This window comes from Erithacus rubecula, assembly GCF_903797595.1.
Source record: "Erithacus rubecula genome assembly, contig: SUPER_Z_unloc_4, whole genome shotgun sequence".
Taxonomy (NCBI): Eukaryota; Metazoa; Chordata; class Aves; order Passeriformes; family Muscicapidae; genus Erithacus; species Erithacus rubecula.
Genome location: NW_027635670.1, coordinates 1975713 through 1995858, shown reverse-complemented (window position 1 = coordinate 1995858; position 20146 = coordinate 1975713). Strand labels below are relative to the sequence as shown.

Here is a 20146-nt window from a genome sequence, read left to right as displayed (position 1 = left end):
ACACTGGAATAGAATACAGCAATTTTTTATTGTTTTACTTTCAACTCCTCCAAGGAATATGAAAAATTTCGTGAGCAGCACAAGGAAGTGAAACAGTACCGAAACCAAGTTAAGAAAGAACTCAAGTGTCTAAAAGAAATGCAAGACTCATGGACAAGAAGAATCCAAGCAGTTGAAGAAAATTTAAGGAATCTGGATATGAAAATGAGAGATAATGTAGGTATTGAAATTTAGCATAGGTAATATTTCAGGTGTTTGTGTTCAGCTTTGCAACATGTAAAGTAATAACTTCTTTTTTTCTAGTATATCATAATGATGTTTCAGCAGAAATTTTCCCTAAGCACCTGTGCCCTTCCTTCTCAGTGCCTGCTGTCTGTTCAAGGAATACTTCTATTACATTTCTCTTCATTGTACATTAAAAATCTTCTGGGATATAATGTTAGTAGTTTCCCCAAGTTAGGTGCTTCCACTGAATTAGATGCCTATTTTCCTCTGTTCTGTAGTTTGAGTTTGTGGATGCTCACTCCTCTTATCCTCTTGAAGCATGGTTTATTTAAGGTATATTACAACTTTCCTGGCCTAAAGCATTCCTCTAATATTGAACATAATTTCATAAGTAGGACTTGACTTTTTAATTAGACAGTAATCTTCCATCAGTTGTGGGTATTTTTATGCATAAGGGGATTTAATGGTAAACCTAACTGTATGTTACAGTTTCCATAAGTTTTTTGAACAGCTGTGCTTCCTGGGTTTACGGAAAAATATTATTTCCATGTTAAAAAGAAGAGTACTTAATTTTAACTGTTATTTACTATTCAGACTGCAAAAGTCATTGTGTGCATAAGCTGCAGAAATTTGTAGTGGATAACCAAAGTTAAATGATCACATGGGAATGTTTGTATGCTGCAGTGAGCTCTGTTTGAAGGTAAGTGACTCACTCAGAGGAGCTGATGTGAAGACATGACACATGTAGAGGATATCTTGTAGAATGAGGGTCTGTGGCATTTACTGCACTGAGCTAACACTAGTCTTGTGCTTTCTCTAAAAAAAAAAAAAAACAAGTCGATACACACACCCTTGTCCCAAAACCAAACCACAAACACAAGACAAAAAATTCCAACAGATTGTTGTTCACAACATTGTTGGTTTTGTTATGATTAACACTGCACCAATAATATGAAGTACTCAAGTACCTCATAATTATAAGAAATTCTTTGGAAAAAGCATTTAGGTTTTGTGTCCCATAGTATTGCAAGAATTTATTATGCTGTGATGCAAAATACCTAAATGTTCCAAAATGTTGCAGTCTTACTGCAGTCACCTGTTTTTTGTGTGGTTGGACTGTTTGTTTAGAAGGTTTTTGTTGTTCTAAGGTAAGTGTACCTTCTTAAAGGCAAGTTAACGTCTGGAAGCTTGAAGTTAATTTTCATAATGCAACAAAGCCCTCATGCCTGTGAATTGCTAAACTTTATTTTCACTGCTTGATCTTATCCTTTAGGTTTTATTCATATGTATGAAGCTACTGTGGTTTTTTTTGAACAGGGAACAGTTCTACTTCTACATTGGTACCACTGTTCTTGGCCATATTCATATAAAAGTAATCTTTCTTGTTAAAGGTTGTACTTTGTTTCTATGAGAAACCTAGAACAAACGGTGATCATTTTAGTTTTAACTTGCAGGGAGCTTGCTCAGCATAGGCACTTCCTACAAAAGAGTGGAAGAAAACCTGAGAAAATGTACTAGATGGTTCATTTATACTCTTGAATCAAGATATTTTTCTTTTCAATCTAAACTTTTTGAATAAATCTCTCACATGCTGTATATTCAAAAGGTTAATAATAATCTGGGATGTTGCTTAATTTGTATCTGGAAATTGGATTAGGTACATTTGTTCTGCAGTGTTCCAGTAGCCAAAAATACACGAATAAGGAGGGAGGATAAATTTGAAATAAGTAATTTATAAATAAGACTTACTGAGGTACTCTAATATGGCTTTTCAGTGATAGTTAGAATTTTGTATTTTATTTGTAACTGACACTATTCTGTATGTAGTATTGTAATAAGACACTTCCAGACTTGTTTTTTCTGATGTTAAATGATGCGTCCAAGTCTAATTTGAATTATTATTATTTTGTCTTGAGCTCGGAGTCCAGAATTGGGGAAGCAGACGTAAGGGCATATATTATGTATGTGGTTATGGCACAAACTATTTGTAAAGTACCAGACAAAAAGATCTGAGAGGTGTATTGCTGCTTTTTGAACTTTCATGACAGTACATTTCTTTCAGGTGCTGAAATTAATTTCCCTCACGTGTACTTTCAGAGTTGGGCTGTTGAAATGTCCTTGGAAGGGAGAATCAGTGCTAGTTGCACTGTCAGGAGATAGTTTTGACATAATGTTAAAGTGCAAGATTTAAGCTTAAAATAGCTTAAGCTGCTTTTTCTTAATTAGTTCCTCACCTTTTCATAGACTGCTTGAATTTTTTGGAACTTACAATTTTGTCTTTGTACAAATGCAGGCATTTGGTGAGAATTTCACAGTAAATTATTCTATAAGCCAGAAAGAGTTGATTAGTTTCGATTTGGCATTAAGGGAAAACAGTTTATTATTTTAAGTCTGCTCTGTTCTGGATACACAGACCTGTAGGGAATATAATTCTCTTTAGACCCTTTGCTCCAGGCTTATATCCATTATCAAATTACTTTAATTCTGACTGCTTCTTGAGATCTTTCTCTTGACATGAGGATATATATGTGAGAACAGAAATAAACACCTCTACATTTTGTCTTTCTTGAACTTTGTTGCTAGAAAGCCCAATATGAAGTTGTAGTTTAGTCTGGAAGGAGCTGAATGTCAAGGAAAGATGGATTAAATCTGCGAAATATTTTAATTAATATATTCAGACATTGCATGACTTTTTCTCCTGTCTCTTTGTATTAAAACCCTTCCAATTTCTGAGTTAGATTAAAAAAATTTAGTAAAACTTGGTGGATTGAGTGGTATTGTTTAGAATGTGAAAGAAAAGAAACGCATTTTGTACGTAAAGTTTGATGAAATGTATTTTCAGAACAAGTTTCTTCAGGGTCTTTAAAGGCATTTAAGCAGAGTTAACTATGCAATGCGATTTTATAGCAGTATTTAGTTGTGTAAAGCAGTCATTTGTGGTTGTACAATGAAAATCATAAAGACAATTCTGGTTGTTCATCTGTTCTTTAGGTAGGTCTACATGTAAACATGTAGCTGAAAAGACAATGATAAATGAAAAACAGAATTCCAGTTCCTTAGTAGAGTCCTAATTTTGAGAGCCTCCAGAATTATTTTGTGAACATTGTGCATCAGTTTCTTAGGAGAGAGCTTCCTCTTCAGACTCTGAAAACTCTTCCTCCCTCAGCTCTTTGAAAAGATAATCACAGAATCAGTACCTCATCCAGTAAACTACAAGGCCTTAGATGTATTTCTTCTGTGTTGTCTTTATGCAAACCACCAGCATGAGTCTTAAAATTTTTGTGCTTTTTTGAAGTTGTGGTAGGGAAAAAATTCTGCAGTTTTATTTTCTCCATTTCCGATGCATCTTAGTGTTTTCAGTATGATTCTCTGTAGGAAGATGTTTCTTCCAGTGAGAGTCCTGTGTTTGTTTTCAGGTCTGTACTGGAATTGACTTACAGTCCTTCCATCCCTCTGCAGTATTCCAGTATTCTCTTTGCAGTGCTTCAGCCTTGAGGGTTCAGGGAAGGAGAAACTTAGTTTTCAGAGAGAGGCTAGTGTGCCTCCCCTGTGTTCAGATCTCAGCTGTGTGAGTGCCTAGGCAACTTAACCTAATAAAATATAGTCTGAGAAGGGATGAGACTGGGTGATGCCAAGAAATTCCTTCCAACCTATATTATTATTACACTTGATAGAAGCTGAGGATAGAGAAAGAACAGAGACATGGATGCCTGCACATGAGCCAACAAGTTATTAGTCTCAGTTGTGTGGGATCTAGCTCTAGCACAGTGTGTTTCAAAGGTAGGGTGACTTGGACAAAACCTGGTTTGGCCATGCTTTGCCTAGGAGTGCCTTGCTTGCTCTTTAGTGTCACCTTTTTTTTTTCAAAATTTATTTGGAAAAAGAGGCAAGAACATTTCATAATTGTAGGCATCTGAATGTAACATTTGTATTGAAATCAAGGATGGAGTTATTTTAATTTCAGATTAGGAACTTCCTCTATATGTCATGCTTGAATTTGCAGACATATAGCTAAATGATTGTGAAAAATATGGTACATATGCTGTTATACAAGTTTTCACAAATTGCTGAAATTATACATGCTATGGATACAGTGAAGAATAAAATGGGTGAGTATGACGTTGTCAGTAGTAAAGTGCAGAGTAAATACTTAGTTATGCATATACAAGATACTGTTCAAAATCTGACTACTTTTTGCAAATATAACTGAATTTATGACTGTAAATTTAAATATCTTGCTGTATGCAGACTGCTGAAATTAGAAATATTTCCCAGAAATGTAGAGAAAAACAAGATGCTTTGGAGATGAAAGATGAACAGGTAAGAGTCTTGCTGTCTGACTTTTCTTGATTTTGTTTTTGGGTTTTTTTGTCTGCTCTTCTCTTAGCAAATTTCTGTTAAGATGCTGCAAGTGCTTACACTCTTCGCTCCTTACAGTACACAATGTATCTTTAGAATTCAATCTAAAAACATTAATTACTAAGAGAGAGGTGCATACTGTATAAAATAAGTTGCCTAATAAAATATACGTGTGTGTATATATTGATGGACAGAGATATAGACCCACATGCTCTTTGTGATAGGCTTTCCCTGAAAGTGATGCACTTAGCATGCCCCCTACCTGAGAGGGGTTATTGCTTCTAAAGATATACATCTTGTATAAGAAACATCCTTGATGTGAAACAGTTTCATCTAAGCACTTGGTCATGAAATGTAGAAATGTAATGTATAAGGATGCAGAGTCAAAACTTCAAAGTTTTATAGATTTTACTTAATCACAGACTAAACTTCAGCTGTATTAAGCAACTGTTAAGCAATTTATTAACCTTTAAGGTTCTACTTTTGTGAAAATGAAGGAACTTCAAGAATTGATTTATAGTCTTGATTGTGTATTTGTTTATGATCTTCAACTGCCATAGTGCTATTGGAACTGTGCCATAGTGCTGTTAGAGCAGTAACAAATTCTTGGGGTTTAGGGCTCTTTGGGGTTATGTCAGCATTAATTACAGTTGCATAGGTATCCTAAGTATTTGTTGTAGGTTCTTCATACGAAACTGATTTTTGTTTTTTGAAATACTAAAAATTTTTAGATTGAAGAAATTAATCAAGCATTCAGAATGAAAAAGGATGAGGAAACAAACAGGCAGAAGAAAATACAACAAACTCAAAAAATAATAGAGGAGTGGCAGAATGAGCTGGATACAATGGCAGTCCGTGAGAATCTTCAGCCACAAATTGATGCTGTTAATACTGAGTTGAAAAAATTACAAGAAGAAAGGGCAAATATTGATAATGATATCAGTGATCTAAGAGCAGAAAAAACCAGCCAAGAACAGGAAGAGAAAAGTAAGGGTTTTTTTAAAATTAATTTTACTGCTTTAATGAATCTACTTGTGCAGAATCTAGTTGTCCTGCTGTAGTGAGGTAATTCTAAGTGTTTACTTCAAGATTCATAGTTGGCTTACATGTATAGCACTCTTCTTCCTTGTTACCAGTTTTATTAAAAGTAACAACCACTTTCAAAATCGAACAAGAACATTCAGAAGTGACAACTGACCTTAAAACTTTGCTTTAGAGAATCAGTATTTCTGATCTCTGGTAAGGACACTCCTTTGGCAGTTCAGAGGTTTGGGGGATTTGTTTTGTTATAAAGGAAGGAGCGTAGTTAGCAGGTTGTGAGAAACAGTCCCAAACCTGATGGCAAAAGCAGTTTGCTTTGAGGAAGCAGTATTTTAGCTGCTTCATTTATCATATGCACTATATTAGCTGCTGATAGTGCATTTGTCCTTCTTAGATTAATTTTAGCTAATCTTAATCTCGGAGTTTGCTTTATATTACTCTGAGATTTGCAAATAGTCCTTTCTAAGAAATTGCCTGAAATTTAAAAATTGAAGCCTGGCAGTAATTTATGCATATTCCTCAGTGAATGTTGCTCATTTGCACATACCTGTTGGCACTTAAATTGCCACAGAATCCCAGAAGAAATGGAGGCAGAGAGTCCAAGTGACCTGGAAGGAGATACTGTATATTTTATCTTGAACAGCACAAAATTCTCAGGTTTTCATCTCCATCTCTTCTGAATAGCAGATGGTTTCATGCACAGTCTGTTGTCACACATTTTGGTTTTTGCCAGCATGAAATAACACAGGTATTTCACATTACTAGTCCTACTGTCTCTTTCCTCTAGGGATGCTTTTGTTTTTAAGTTAAAGGTAGAGCAAATGTTGAAACAACATTCTTTTGGAGCAAAATTCCTATGTTTTTACTATGCCTACCATATTTTGTTATTCTTTGGGTAAGTTTTTAATTCTGTTTTAGATTTTGAGCTTTAATAGTTCTTAAGATTTCTTCAGAAGTAGCAGCATCTCAAATCTGGAAAGAGAAACTTAGTTCTTATCATTTACTAACAGTTTTGAGGAGTGTAGTCAGTAGATACCAGAAAATGCTGGTTATAACGTGTACTTGCTGTGGACTCTGTTTAAGAAACTACCTTAAATTACAGGAATAATTGATCGTCTTGGACAACTTAATAATATAATGCATATGAAGGAAGAGAACCTTAAAATGAGATTCCGAGACACACACACTGCTCTTATGTGGCTAAGAAACAACAAAGACAAGTTTAAAAAGCAAACTTGTGAACCCATGATGCTTGAGGTAAGAAGCTTTTCTTGCATACCACTCTGTTAATGGTTAGATTATTATGTCTTGCAAGACTTGAAGAATGACTGGAAGACTTTAAAGACACACCTTGGAATATCCTGCCAAGTACATGCAGGATATTCATAATTAGAATTCCTTAGGCAGTGTAGTAATTGGATATTGTGGGATGGCTCCTTTCCTCCATAAGAAGGTGCCTGTTGCAGGTTTCTCTAAAGTGCAGCCAGTTATTATCCAATCTTACTTCTTAAGTAGTTCTTAGTTGCTACTTAAAAAAGTATTGTCAGTTACCAATTGAGTATCTCCCCTTACAGCAGAACCTGCTCAGCTGTGGTTCATTCTCTCTGTGATCTCTGAATATTTTTTTTATTTGCTCTACCCAGAGCATCTAGTTTCATCTAAAAACACAGAAATCTATTGCAGGGTATAAATCCAGCCATCAGTCAAGCCTTAGGCGGCTGCTGTCTCACTGCCTCATCTGCAGAATTGGGTAGAGAATCAGAAGAGTAAAAACTTAAACAACTCATGGCTTGAGATAAAGACAAATTAATAGGGAAAGCAAAAGCATGCACATGAGGAAAGCAAAACAAGGAATTAAGTCAGCTTTTTCCATGGGCAGACAGGTGTCTAACCATCTCCCGGAGAGCAGGGCCCCATCATGTGTGACAGTGACTTGGTGTCTTGGTTTTGGCTGAGGATGAGGTTAAACTTCCCTAGTGCTTGCAGCAGTGTGTGCCTGAGGAGGTGTGACCAGACCCTAATTTGTTCCATATCACCTCACCTCATTGTGTGGTGAGTGGGGGAAAGGGACTCTTGCTTTTGAGAATGGCATCCCTTTCAGGTTGTGACAAGTCACAGTGGGGAACAGGCAGTCAGTATTTGTTGGAGGCTTTTGGTGTAAATCGTTAGTCTTACACCTTTTATTGTTAAAATTGTTGCATTTACTGGTTGCTCTCTTACTGCAGTTTCCAGTAAATTATTCTTATGTCAACCAATGACATTCACCTTTTTTTCATCCAGTTTTCAATTCCATCATTCGGGAGCAGGAAACAGGGAGGGGACATGGGGAGCGAGCAGTGGCATGGTTTTAATGGGTCTTCTAAGTTGAAGAACCCTATTACTAAACTATGACATTTGCAAAGCCATCACTCCAAGTGTACCCTCTTCCTTCTCCTTCCCCTCACTTTATGTACTGAGCATGATGATCTGGAATATCCCTTTGGTCAGTTTGTGTCACTGTTCTGGGTCTGTTTCCCCCTACCCTACCACTGTGGCAGCACCAAAAGTAGAAAAGGCCTTGGCTCTGTGTTACCTCTGCTCAGAAATAGCAATCATCTTGGTATTATGAGCCCTCTGTTCAGCACAAATCCAAAACACAGCCCCATACTATCCACTGTGGAGAAAATTAACTCTACCTCAGCCAAAACCAGTACACTTTGGTGTCATGTAAATTAGTCTCATGTACTTAAAAATGCCAGCTTTCAAATTGCTGTTTACTGTACCCAGCCTTTGGCCAACTTGAGATAGTTCTATGGCCAACCGTATAGTTCTATGTAATTTTGCCTTTGTGCATCATGTATAGTGACATAATATCTAGTTAAAGTTAACTGAAAAGCAAAATCATTAACATTACATTCAGATTTGGAAAGCTTCATCCATTTGAAGTATGTGGGGCTTTTTTCTTAGGAATTCAGAAACAACTCAGCTTGAGGAGTGTGGTGTTTTCTGCTGCTCATGAAATAACCTTTACTAGTGCTGGAGCAAAGCCATTAGACATAAGATGGGAGATGGTTGCAATTGTAAGGTCAGGATGGAGCAGAACAGGGAGAGGTGGATGGCTAAAAGTCAAGCATAGTGATCTGTGACTTACCATAAGTTTCTTCCCGAGAGATTTGTTTGGAAAAAAGGCAAGGAAATATATTTTTAAAGACATAGTTCTTGTTTTCATTAAATGTAGGTGTAGATACCATCTTGACTATTTAAAATGTTTTTTGGGGGTGATTAAGTTGAATTGTATTACATCACTTGCTTGTTACTTTTCTTTATTAGATCAATGTGAAAGACAGTGCACATGCAAAATACATTGAAAATCACATTTCTGACAATGACATGAGGGCTTTCGTTTTTGAGTGTCAAGAAGATATGGAAACATTTCTGGTGGAGGCAAGTTGGCACCAATTTTAATATTAAATACTGAAGTAGGAGCCCTGAACTTGGAAGTCTACCAAATAAATCTGTATGATAATGATAAATATCTGTATCATAACAAGTAGACAATATGAAGTGTTCAAAGATTTTCTTCATAATTAAGGTTTTCTTAAAGCTTAGACTAACTGGAGGAATGCAGAAATATTAAGAAAATGTGTCTTTTTAGATTATCTTCTTCAGAAAGGCAATAATTGCTTAAGCAGAAAATACTGTCTACAAGCAAATGGCTAGTGCAGAAATCTACAAATTAAGTTCAAAAATTTTCCATTGCTCTCTGACTAAAGAAGCAGTGGCCTCTTTTTGTGACATGCAGTGGTCCAAGCAGCGAATCAAGTTTGTATTTTCATAATACTGCTGTCTCCTGAATCAGTGAGAAGATTGTTCCTTTTGAAAGGATGATGATGCAGAAGGATCATCAGGTAGATGATGCAGGAGGAAAGTAAGGGAAGATTGAGTATTAAACTGTCACAATGTTTCCCAGCTATAGTCAACACAACTGTATTTAGTGACAAACTGTCCTGCAATTTCTGAAGACTCATCCACTCTTAATGGAAGCTAATCACTTTTATACCTGAACACTAATGGTGATATCTCAGGTTCTGGGAGCTTATCTTCCTTGTGTGGCTGTGGAACTCAGTTCAAGGCTGCTTTAACCAGTTCAACTGATCTTTCACTTATGTGATTAGCTCTTTACACCGAGCACTTGGCTGTGTATTTCTTGGATTGCTTTTATTTTCTCTAGCACATAGTGTTTCCAGGGACATTAGCAGAGTTTACTTTTAGAGGACTTGGTTATTGCTGAGCCAGAGTAAATTTGTGAGTTCTTCCAGAGGTCGTCAGTTGAAAATAATTCTGACTTTGTGAATCAATAATGAATATTTTATTTGCATATGGTGGATTTTTCTGGTGTTTACCAAATAGTCTAATATAATCTAAATATAGGTGCGTGATCATCAGAAACTAAGAGTGAATGCTGTATGTGCACCTGCTGAATCGTATGCTGAAACTTTACCTTCAAGACCTATTGAAGAATTACAGTATGTATCTGATTGTATCGGGGAAATAGTGTTAAATGCAGTTGGTTTGTTTAGTTGCTATATATTAGAATTTTTTATGCAAATCAGTTATCACCAGTTAAATTCTGGGTTAGTGGGACTTCTTTCTGACCCTTCAGGAACTTCAACTTGCTTATCTGCTGAATTTGATTTGTGATGCTTTTTTTATCTCCAGCCGATACGGATTTTATTCATATTTACGAGAGTTATTTGATGCTCCTCCTCCTGTGATGAATTACCTTTGTTACCAGTACCGTGTTCATGATATTCCTGTGGGAACACAGAAGACCAGAGACATGATTGAAAAGGTAAGGTATCTGAAGAAGCTAAAACTCAGCTGAGTGGTATGGAGTTTTATTTTAGAAATTATTTGGCAAGTAAATGTGGAGAACACAAAAAATAGCTTTAGCAATTTTATTTATGCTTTCTTATTTGCCCTGTAGAAGTGGGAACACTTCTAACATACTGCAAGACATTTTAACAAATTTGATACCTAATTATTCACTGAACATAATTGATGGAATGTAGCTGATGCTGCATATATAAACTGAAAAACGTTTTTAGCCAAATGTACCTTATCCTGTGGAGGCTTTTTGCTGTTTCTGGTTTACTGGACATTTTTTCTCTGAGTTATGGTAAACCTTTGGCTATTTATAGTATTCTTTTTGACATGACTCATTTAAAACTAGCAGCTCTGGTATTTTTATACTTTCTTTTTTTCCTGCAGATGCATTTGCTTGACTAATACATTACAACTCAATTTATGGTTTTATCTATTAAATCTTGAGTACTGTGTTTCTTTGTTGCACAGGATACTTGTGTGATGTGTTACCTATCTAAAGCAAATACTTAGTCCTTGTTCACTATGCTGTACAAATGCTAGCAATTTTTTATTGGTGTCTGTAATATCTTAGTAACTTAATAATATCTTAACATCTTAATAATATCTTATTGTTAAGATATTATGGTAATACACTCTGACAGTAACTCAACAGTTCTTTGCTGACCAGTCTGAATTACTAGTATAATGCTTAGCATTTTTTGCAAAGATTGTCAATAAGTAGGTCTTGCATAAGCTGAAGTTTTTCTACTGTATTTATTTGTTCTGAATAAGTATTGCCTTCAGTAATGCTTTTGTCAGATTAATATTTTTTCTGTATTTCTTAGGTTATACACGAAACAGGTCTGAAGCAAATTTATACAGCAGAAGAAAGATATGTTATTAAACTGTCTTTTTACACAAAACAAAGCCTCTCTAGTAACACCTGCTTGAAGGAGGCACGGTATCTCACTAGTTCAGTGAATATGGATGAAAGAGGACAGTTGGAAAACCAAGGACAGGTAGAAACTTATTTCTGTAACTGTATATGTTGTGAGCTACTGCCCATTTTATCATGCATTAAGCTGAGTCTGCTTGCATATATTAGTATGGTGTGCAGTAAGAATGCTAGTGGTGCTTGTTCTTTTATTTCAGCACATCAGGAATACATTAAAGTCATTGGATGCACGTTTGACTGCACTGTTCAACAGACAGAAACTTCTGGAACACAAGGACAATATGTTCAGGCAAGAGAAGAAGGTGCTTTTAGAGAGAGGAAACCGGAGGAGGCAGTTGGAATCAAAAATTGGTGTGAAGTATGATAGGTAGGAAACAAACTATGTTATCTGTTAAAAAAATCTATGATATCTATGTTACCATTTTAAGAACGAAGATATTTTTCATTTCTCTTACTGCAGTGGGCTTTTACCCTTCAAAAGTAACTAGTACTTCAGCATCAGGTTCAGGTGGTAATCAAGACAAGGAAGGTGTTTAGAAATTACGATAGTATCTGAGACAACATGTAGCGGTATTCCAGATTTTTTTCTGGAATCATAGGATTCCAGTTAAATATCACTGGATATTTATATATCAAATATTAGGTTATTGCTCTGACTTCGTAGCACATAGCTAGATAATACCATAATGTGCATAAATGGTACTTAAGTAAGAATATCTGGGGTTGAGTAAGACCCCAACTGTCCACAGTATTATTTACTAAAATACTAATTTAATTATACTAATTACTAATTTACTAAATACTAAATTATTAGTTTACTAAAGGGACAAGGTGTTCCTTTCCCTGAGTGCTGAATTTGCCTTCCCATCTGCTCCTGTGCTCCTGTGGGCTTGTGGAGATGGGAATTTCATGGACCGATGGCTTCTGTGGTGGGCCTGGGTATAGCCAAGATGCAGGGTATTATTTGGGCTTCTGCCAGCTCTTGTCTCTCTTGTGTATGTGTGCAGGTGAGCTTTTGTCAGGTACCCCAACAGAAAGCTTAAAGTGACCTAAGTGACAACCACTTGATCTCCTGTCACCTCATTGTTTTACAGTTACATGCCCTTCATACATGCTTGACAAGTCTTCATCATCACCTTCGCCATTATGCCCCTGGAATTATCATTAAGAATTTTTGTTTTTTTAGTACAATTTATTTTTAATCACATTAATTAATCAAATATTGATTCCTCCCATAGTTTAAGACAGCTGGAACAGGATGCTCTTGATCTAGAGAAGGAACTTCAGCTGACAAACGTAAAGATCAAAGAAATAAATAAACAGAAATCAGAACTTGTTACTGAATTGATGCATCTCATGAAGGTATGTATTTTTAACGTGGTTTGTGTTCCACTTTTATGAGAAGTCCAGTTCTTGTAATTTAAGTAGGAGGCGTGCAGCATTTGTTTTCAAGCTAGCTTTCTTAATTATTGAGTAATCATGACTTTTTTCCATTTTTCATCTGGTTTTTTTTTCAGTTTGTATTTCTGATAATTACTTTAAAATCACTTAAGACAATTGGAAACAAATGAACTTTCCTGTGTCCAACTTCAAACTGTAGAAACATTGTGTTGAAATGACAAATAGTCAGATGCTAGCACGCTAAAAATTTTATCTTGTAGGTCCCCTAGGTCTACAGTTGAAAACTTACCCTCCCTTTTATTAAGGGAGAGGATTCATTTGTATTTATATTCTGATCATATGCTTGTCAAACAGTTGCTTTCAATGACGTGTAATTGTAGCTACTCTTTAGACTGTAAACACTCTGATGGTTTTGAAGCCTTTGGACTGTTCCTGAGCCTGTCCTATTTGGAAAAAAAAGCAAGCATCTTAATGTTGTCAAGCCAGATTATAGTGATCACTAAAGTCTGTTCCTTAACTTCCCAAACACAGACTTGTTCATTTGTCATGTGCTGTTGCAGTTAAGACATCAGATATAAGAAGATACAAGAGTTGCTGTACATCTTGCCAGTCAACTGCATTGTCATTACAAGATGCATATGTCTTTTGTGTTTATTTTTGCACCTTTTTCCATCTCTATGTGTGACATATGATGTCCACCAAAATCCACATGTTGGTATATAGTGAAAGGAAAGAGAATGGGGGGAGGGAGGGTGACGTAAAACTTGTGGGTTCAAAGTGTGTTTGTGTATGTATCTACATATATGTATTTATATGTATTTGAAATTATATTACATATGTATACTTAAAGTACATGAGGACTGTAAGTCTTGAAGGGCTTGGGTCACCACTTTTCATTGAATTTGGCAGCAGTATTGATGAGCTGAACGTGGTGTGAGATTGCATGTTATGACTAAAAGAATGGGTAGTTTCTAAAGTAATGATTATATCAGTTTTGAGTCTGGTGAAAAAAAACCTGCTTTGCTTTCCTCTGTGTAGAAGATCATACCACTCAACGTCGTCAAAGTAGCTTTGTCTCTTCAGTTGACCAGAGCAACTGCCAAGAAGAACAAACTGCAGTCAGAATACAAAGCAGGAAATGTACAGCTAAGAGCTGCACAGGTAACAAACAATATTTGGGGGTAGATAGTGGGGTATCTACTATGGAGACATCTCACTGGGAAGCCTTTATGGTGTTGAAAGGGATGCTTCTGTGTTTTTGTTTAGAAGTGGGTGTTAGTACTGTTAAATATTTAGCCTTGATTTCTGTCGTTTGACTTCAGCCTGCTCTTTTAAAGCACAATAGTAGCTTTGCCATCCTCAATTAAGACAGCTAAGCTGCTGTGAAAATGTGCCATTTAGTCATCTTACCCTGGATCTTTTTATTGTAATAAAAAGTGTGTAAACTTTTATTTCACTTCGGTGTTACTCAGAGGATTACTTTCTTCCAAGTCCGTAAACAAGCTCCAACCCACGTGGGAAATACAAGCTCAAGATGAACCAGAAAGTGCAGCAGCATAATGGAGCTATTTTACCTTTCTTTCAGCTCGTTTCTTCATACTGTAATTAAATTCCTTTCTTGGAGGACAGAAAAGAGGCTGAATGGTCCTTCTCTTGATAGATTGTGTTAAGAAGCTATGCTCTGTTCAGGTAAAAAGTCTGAGCAGTTAGTTCCACAGGAAGTACTCGTTTCTAAGAGCAGGGGTGCTGCCATTGCTTGTGGATTACGGCAAAGGTCAATTTTTGTATTTGTTCACATAGTACAATATTCTAGTGCACTGGGGAATAAACTGTCAGTGTAGAGGGTTGTAAGTTAGGGATTTTTTTCTTTGTCTTGCAGGAATTCAGTCACTACTGCTATAGCCTAGTAATTCAATTTGATCATAAAGATAAAAGTAAAAATTGGAAAGCAGCTTGAGAGGAGGTAGTTCTTTTGCATGGATGGGTACTTCCAAAAAGAATGGTCTTAGCATGTAGTTAGAAAGCCACTCCAGTTACAGTTACCATCACTTGGAGGAAAATTAGGCAGAGGAGAACTTTTTAAGAGGAGGAGAAAGTAACTTGAACACAGAGACAAGTCCAGCATGTTCCTTAGGAAACCACTGTTGCATGAGTTCTTACAGATGATGCATCTTTTGCTCAGTTTATCAAAGTGCAGTGAAAATAATTTCATGGCTGGAGCTCAGTAAGGAGTAAGAATGTATTTTAAAGCCATGAACCTCATGTCAGTAGTGTGTGTTGTTACTTTAATGTTTCTAGTTGTCTCTGTGGACATACTCATCATTTAGGGAGCAGCTTGGGCTGGTATGTCGTTAAATGTCTGGTAAGATCAGTAGATAGGATTTGTGATTTGTAACATTCTGATAATTCTTAAAATTTGCCTCCTTCCTAGTAAAGTCCATGAGTCAAATGGAGTCCCATTGAGGCCCTCTCAGGAAACCAACAGAAACGTTAACATTTCCACATACTTCTTAATATATAGAAGAAATAAGAAAACAAAACTTGTGTGGGTTTTTCTATATTTGTCAAAATTTTATTTTTCATGTCAGCTTTGACAATAAATTGGCAAAGTTGGGTGAAAATTGAAACTTGTTGAACAGTCAGTGCATTTATTCTAGTACATGCTTTCATAGTAACATCAAATATCTCTTGCTTTCTAGTTTTTCTGTCATATACTGAAGTTTCTCCTGCCAAATACATATTTCCTCTTCACTGAAGAATTTTACTTACCTTAGCTTGGACCAGGCATATTCAGTATTGAATCTGTTTCAGATTTTAAGTGCCTACAGATCAACTTGAAATCTTTTTTCATGCAGTTCTGCAGAGCTCCCTTCAAGTGGGAGCTTTGTATATAATTGAGATTCCTCACTTCAGATGATTCAGGATGGATTTGGGCTCTGGAAATGATCAAACACATAAAATCTATACTTCTTGTAGAAAAAAAAAGGTATAGGCACTTCTCTTTTGTCTTCCTAATAATGTCAAAATATTTCAGATGAAGCCAGTTGACTTTGTTGAATTTGTGGGATCCAAAATACTATTACAGGCCATACGCAGATATCCAGTGGAATGTAGCTATTGTGCTGTACATTGTATTTATTTTAAACATCCTCCCTTTACTATTCTATCTGTACAGCTCTCGCATCTTACATGGCATTTCCCTCCTCTGCAATAGACTTCGTGAAGTAGAAGGGGTGGTCTAAAAATGACCTTTTCTAAAAATTTTCCAATCTTTCTGAAAACACCAACGCAGTATAGAGAAATATATTTACAGTGTGTTTGTGGAGATTGTGAAATGCTTATCTGCAATCCAGAGATGTATTTTGTAGTGCTTGGTGGAGAGGGAGGGAAGAGCAGGTTTTTTTAAGTTGGTACTTGCTGAGAACAGCAGTCCTGACTCTTGTGAGTGTGACATGCCACTAATGATCATACCAGTTACTACTACTTCTGTTGTATTTATTGAATAAAGATCAGTTACAGAAAGTAATGAGAGTTACTATCAATGTATGTATTAAAACTCTGGAACAAGCATTCCTCTAATTGCATGATTTCTTAATTTTTTTCACCACTAGAGGGCTCCTATATTTAACTAAAATACACAACAGTAAAACTTGGGAAGATAATGCTTGAATCTACTTCACTTGTTAAGCTGAGAGACAATAAATTTAGCTGAGTCCAAAGAAATTGCTTTTGATCAGTTTACCTTGTCATCTGTTGACTTGAGCAGAGTGGTAAAATGAGTTCTGTTCATTGAAGGAAATTTTTTTGATATTTTAATATTCTGGTTTAGTCTACTTTTTCTGCTTCAGGTGTGGCTTGTTGCTAGTGTGCTAGTCTTACCTCTGGAAATTGACAATATTTTAAAATGGTGATTTTTTTTAAGTATCTTTTATCTTTTTTTTTTTTTTTTCTAATATTTTTAACAGCAACGTTTTCATGAACTGGGTAATAAGAAGCATCTTCTTTATGAGAAGTGCATGGAATTGATTCAACAAGCTCGGCATGTCTGCAGATGGCGTCCAGGTCAACATTTTCCACAAGAATTTCAAGATGTATGTACAAAAAGAAATTTTCACGTACCTCTTGAATTTCCAGCTTCTTCTGCAAAGAATATTGTGTACTTTTTTATTAGAAAGGGTCCCAGTAAAGGATTATGTGTACTTCTGTCACTGTTATTAGCCTTTTAAACCACCTTTGAAACAGTGCCAGGATTACCCTTTGATTACAACTTTGTTTTGTACACAAGGAAGAGAAAATTAGATCTGTGATTCAATTGAAATCCAGTCTCGTGTTCACAGAAATAAATAGAGGCCGTGTTTTTCCACCTTCCTGCTCTAATGGAGTAACACAAAAGAACTGAGGTCTGGACCCAGTCAGTCTCTTAGAAGTATTCATTCTTAGAAATATTCATTTTTCTGCCTTCTCTAGCATAATCCATGTTTTACACTGAATCTCTGAGTAGCAAGTAATTATGTATCTCAATTATGTAACAGCATTTCCAACCTTCTTTCTCTGTCCAAAATAGTTAGTGAGGGAATCTTGCTATATTAAATTTGAGTGACACCCTGATTAAAAGTAACAATATAGTTTATGATTGATCCAATTTTTTTTTAAGAAAACTTGAGTCCGTCATTAGTATTGCTTTGTAACATGTGCAATCCTTTGTCTCGCAGATTTTTCATACTCTTCCAAACACATTGGATGAAATTGATGCTCTTCTGAATGAAGAGAGAACCAGGGCTTCCTGTTTCACAGGCCTCAATGCTTCAGTATGTTCACTGCTTTCCCTCCCCCTCCACCCACATTGTGCTTGTTTCCCACTCTGTGCTCTCTTGGTATAATAAGCTAGACAGTAGGAACAATGTGCTGTAAATGTCAGATTCTGCATCTACTCAGACTTCAAGTAGGTTTTTTTAAAAAATGTGCTTTTAAAGAAAAAAGTTGCAGTAATCTGAGAGAAACAAAGCTTTACTGTTTCCGTACTTTAAAGCTGGAAATCTGTCTTGTTTAGTGTGAAGTGCAGTTATCTATGTAATTGTGTTTGAACAGTATTGGTGCAGTATGTTTTTTTTACAGCCAGGGTTAGAATTAGCAAGTATTTTGCTGACTGCTTGTTTTTTATTGTGGCAGGTTGTTGAAGAATACAATAAGCAAACTCAAGAAATACAGCAGTTGACAGAATTTCTAGAAGGAAAGAAAAATGAGTTGAATAACTATAAGCAAAACATTTCACAGGTAGTAGCTCAAGTTATCACTCCTCTATCATTATTATAATTCTACCTTATTGTAGGAATGTATGTATAGAAATAAACAGTAACATTTCAGATTCTTTTGGGTGTAAACTGAGTTGTTAACTTCCCTAATTGCTATGTTTTTTCAATGTAAATGCTGTCTCCAAAGGAAAAATTCAGTTCTTAAATTGATTTTACATGGATATGTCTATTTTTAGGTCAAAGAAAAGTGGTTAAAGCTCTTGAAAGTGATGATTGAACAAATTAATGAAAAGTTCAGTAAATTCTTTAGTTCTATGCAGTGTGTTGGTGAAGTTGATCTTCACATGGAGAATGAGGTATGATTGATTTTTTTGTATAACATTCGTGTTTTCTTACATAATGTTTTGGTCATATATTGCTAGAGAAAAATAAGTTGTTGTGTGGACATGTTCTTTTTAAAAACACTGAACTTTTGGTGTGCTAGAACTGACTTATCAGTGTGTTTGAAGGCAAGTGAGACTTTATCCAGATGACTAGGACTTCACCTCCTGACTTTTGGAATAGGCCTGCAGCTTACAGAGCATGGTTAGAAACATTGTGTTTACTTAGCTGTTACTCAGATTTTTGAAACTCATTATTTAATTCTGCATTTTCAGTTAATTTTTGTCCCCTCTTATCATCTAAGTCTTCTAGAATTAAGTGTTGTGTTGAATTGGTTTTACATTCAGTTTCAACTGGAATCTGGGGCATTTTGTCTGTTCTGAAAGCAGCCGTCATTTGGTCCATCCTGTTACCTTCTCAGTAACCTTTTTAGATAGGGTTTACCTCTGGTGAAGAGTTGAAAGCATCATTAGAATTTGGTGAGAAATATTCAGTGCAATGGACAGAAGAGGGAAATTTGGTATTTTATTTTAAATTGATCACTGAAATGTCAAGACTTGCATATGTTTACACATAGACTACACAATAGTGAAAGTTAACACAATAATTTTTTTCCTGGCTGTTTTTTTGCTGTTGTAAATTACTCAAGCAGCTTTTCTTAAAATAGCAGTGGCAGTTATTACTCAGGGCAAAAAGTGACTGGTAAGGCTCTTTATATGAACTGCATGAAAATGTTTAGCTGGAGACTAATAATATGAAACAGTAGAACATGAAAACACACTTCTCAGGAATTTTGATAATTGCCTGGACAGATCTACATTGCACAAAAACTGTCCTTAAAAGTTTGTTGTGGAGAGAGAACACAGAAGGAACAGTAAAGCAGTTTAAAAGCAAAAGCTGTGGAGTACCTTTCTGAATCTCCTCTTTGGATGGTCTCGCTTTTCTAGAGCAAAAATATCACAAATTGTTTTAAGAGATTAGCTGGCAGTACTGTGCCAGTGAGTAAAACTTCTTTCCTCAATGGATCAATTAGCTACAGTCAAGAATGGTGGATAATCTATTCTCGAGTTTGTATTCCTTATGGTTCTCTGTAGGAGAATCTGTTACCTCACCTGTAGATATGAAGAGAGAGACTTGTGAGGTAGAATTACTTTTTATTAGAAACATTTCTATAACACTGGAGTTCAACCCTCTGTTAGTCTGCATTTTAGGAATTTTGAGATCTCTGGATGTCTTTGGTGGCTCTACCTGCTGTTACCATTGGATAATAGGAGGAACTGGACATAAGGAGGAATGTCTTTACAGAAAGAGTGATTAAATATGGAATGGACTGAAGAGGGAGGTGATGGAGTCACTACTCCTGGAGGTGTTTAAGGAATAATAAGGACAAAGCACTTTGTGCCATGGTCTGTTTGCCACGTCAGAGTTTGACGATAGGTTGGGCTCTGATTTCAGAGGCCTTTTCTAGCCTAAGTGTTTTTGTGTTACTATGTGTGAAAACGCTTCGCTAGATTTTCCTTAACGTCCTAGCAGAAGCCTCTGTGAACAGTTTCCTTGGTAACACTTAGTGGCCAGAATTCATACTGCTAGCCATGATAACTCTCACATTCCTGGATTATTCACCACAAGGTGTTTTGAGCATCATTTTTGTCAGTTTTTGGAACATCTGTTGGTTATACAAACTGGC

At 36.0% G+C, this 20146-nt stretch overlaps 1 protein-coding gene across 1 annotated transcript in view; it reads left to right on the top strand.

Moving 5' to 3' along the window:
* Positions 1-20146, top strand: part of SMC5 (structural maintenance of chromosomes 5) — a 36813-nt gene that overhangs the window by 10847 nt on the left and 5820 nt on the right. The window contains exons 7-21 of the mRNA XM_079331471.1: positions 55-216; positions 4474-4545; positions 5316-5571; positions 6728-6882; positions 8935-9048; positions 10036-10130; positions 10324-10456; positions 11316-11489; positions 11623-11792; positions 12664-12787; positions 13865-13987; positions 16792-16917; positions 17539-17634; positions 17996-18100; positions 18315-18434. Of these exons, the coding sequence (XP_079187597.1) occupies positions 55-216; positions 4474-4545; positions 5316-5571; positions 6728-6882; positions 8935-9048; positions 10036-10130; positions 10324-10456; positions 11316-11489; positions 11623-11792; positions 12664-12787; positions 13865-13987; positions 16792-16917; positions 17539-17634; positions 17996-18100; positions 18315-18434 (2025 nt within the window). The remainder of the gene's footprint in view (positions 1-54; positions 217-4473; positions 4546-5315; positions 5572-6727; positions 6883-8934; positions 9049-10035; positions 10131-10323; positions 10457-11315; positions 11490-11622; positions 11793-12663; positions 12788-13864; positions 13988-16791; positions 16918-17538; positions 17635-17995; positions 18101-18314; positions 18435-20146) is intronic.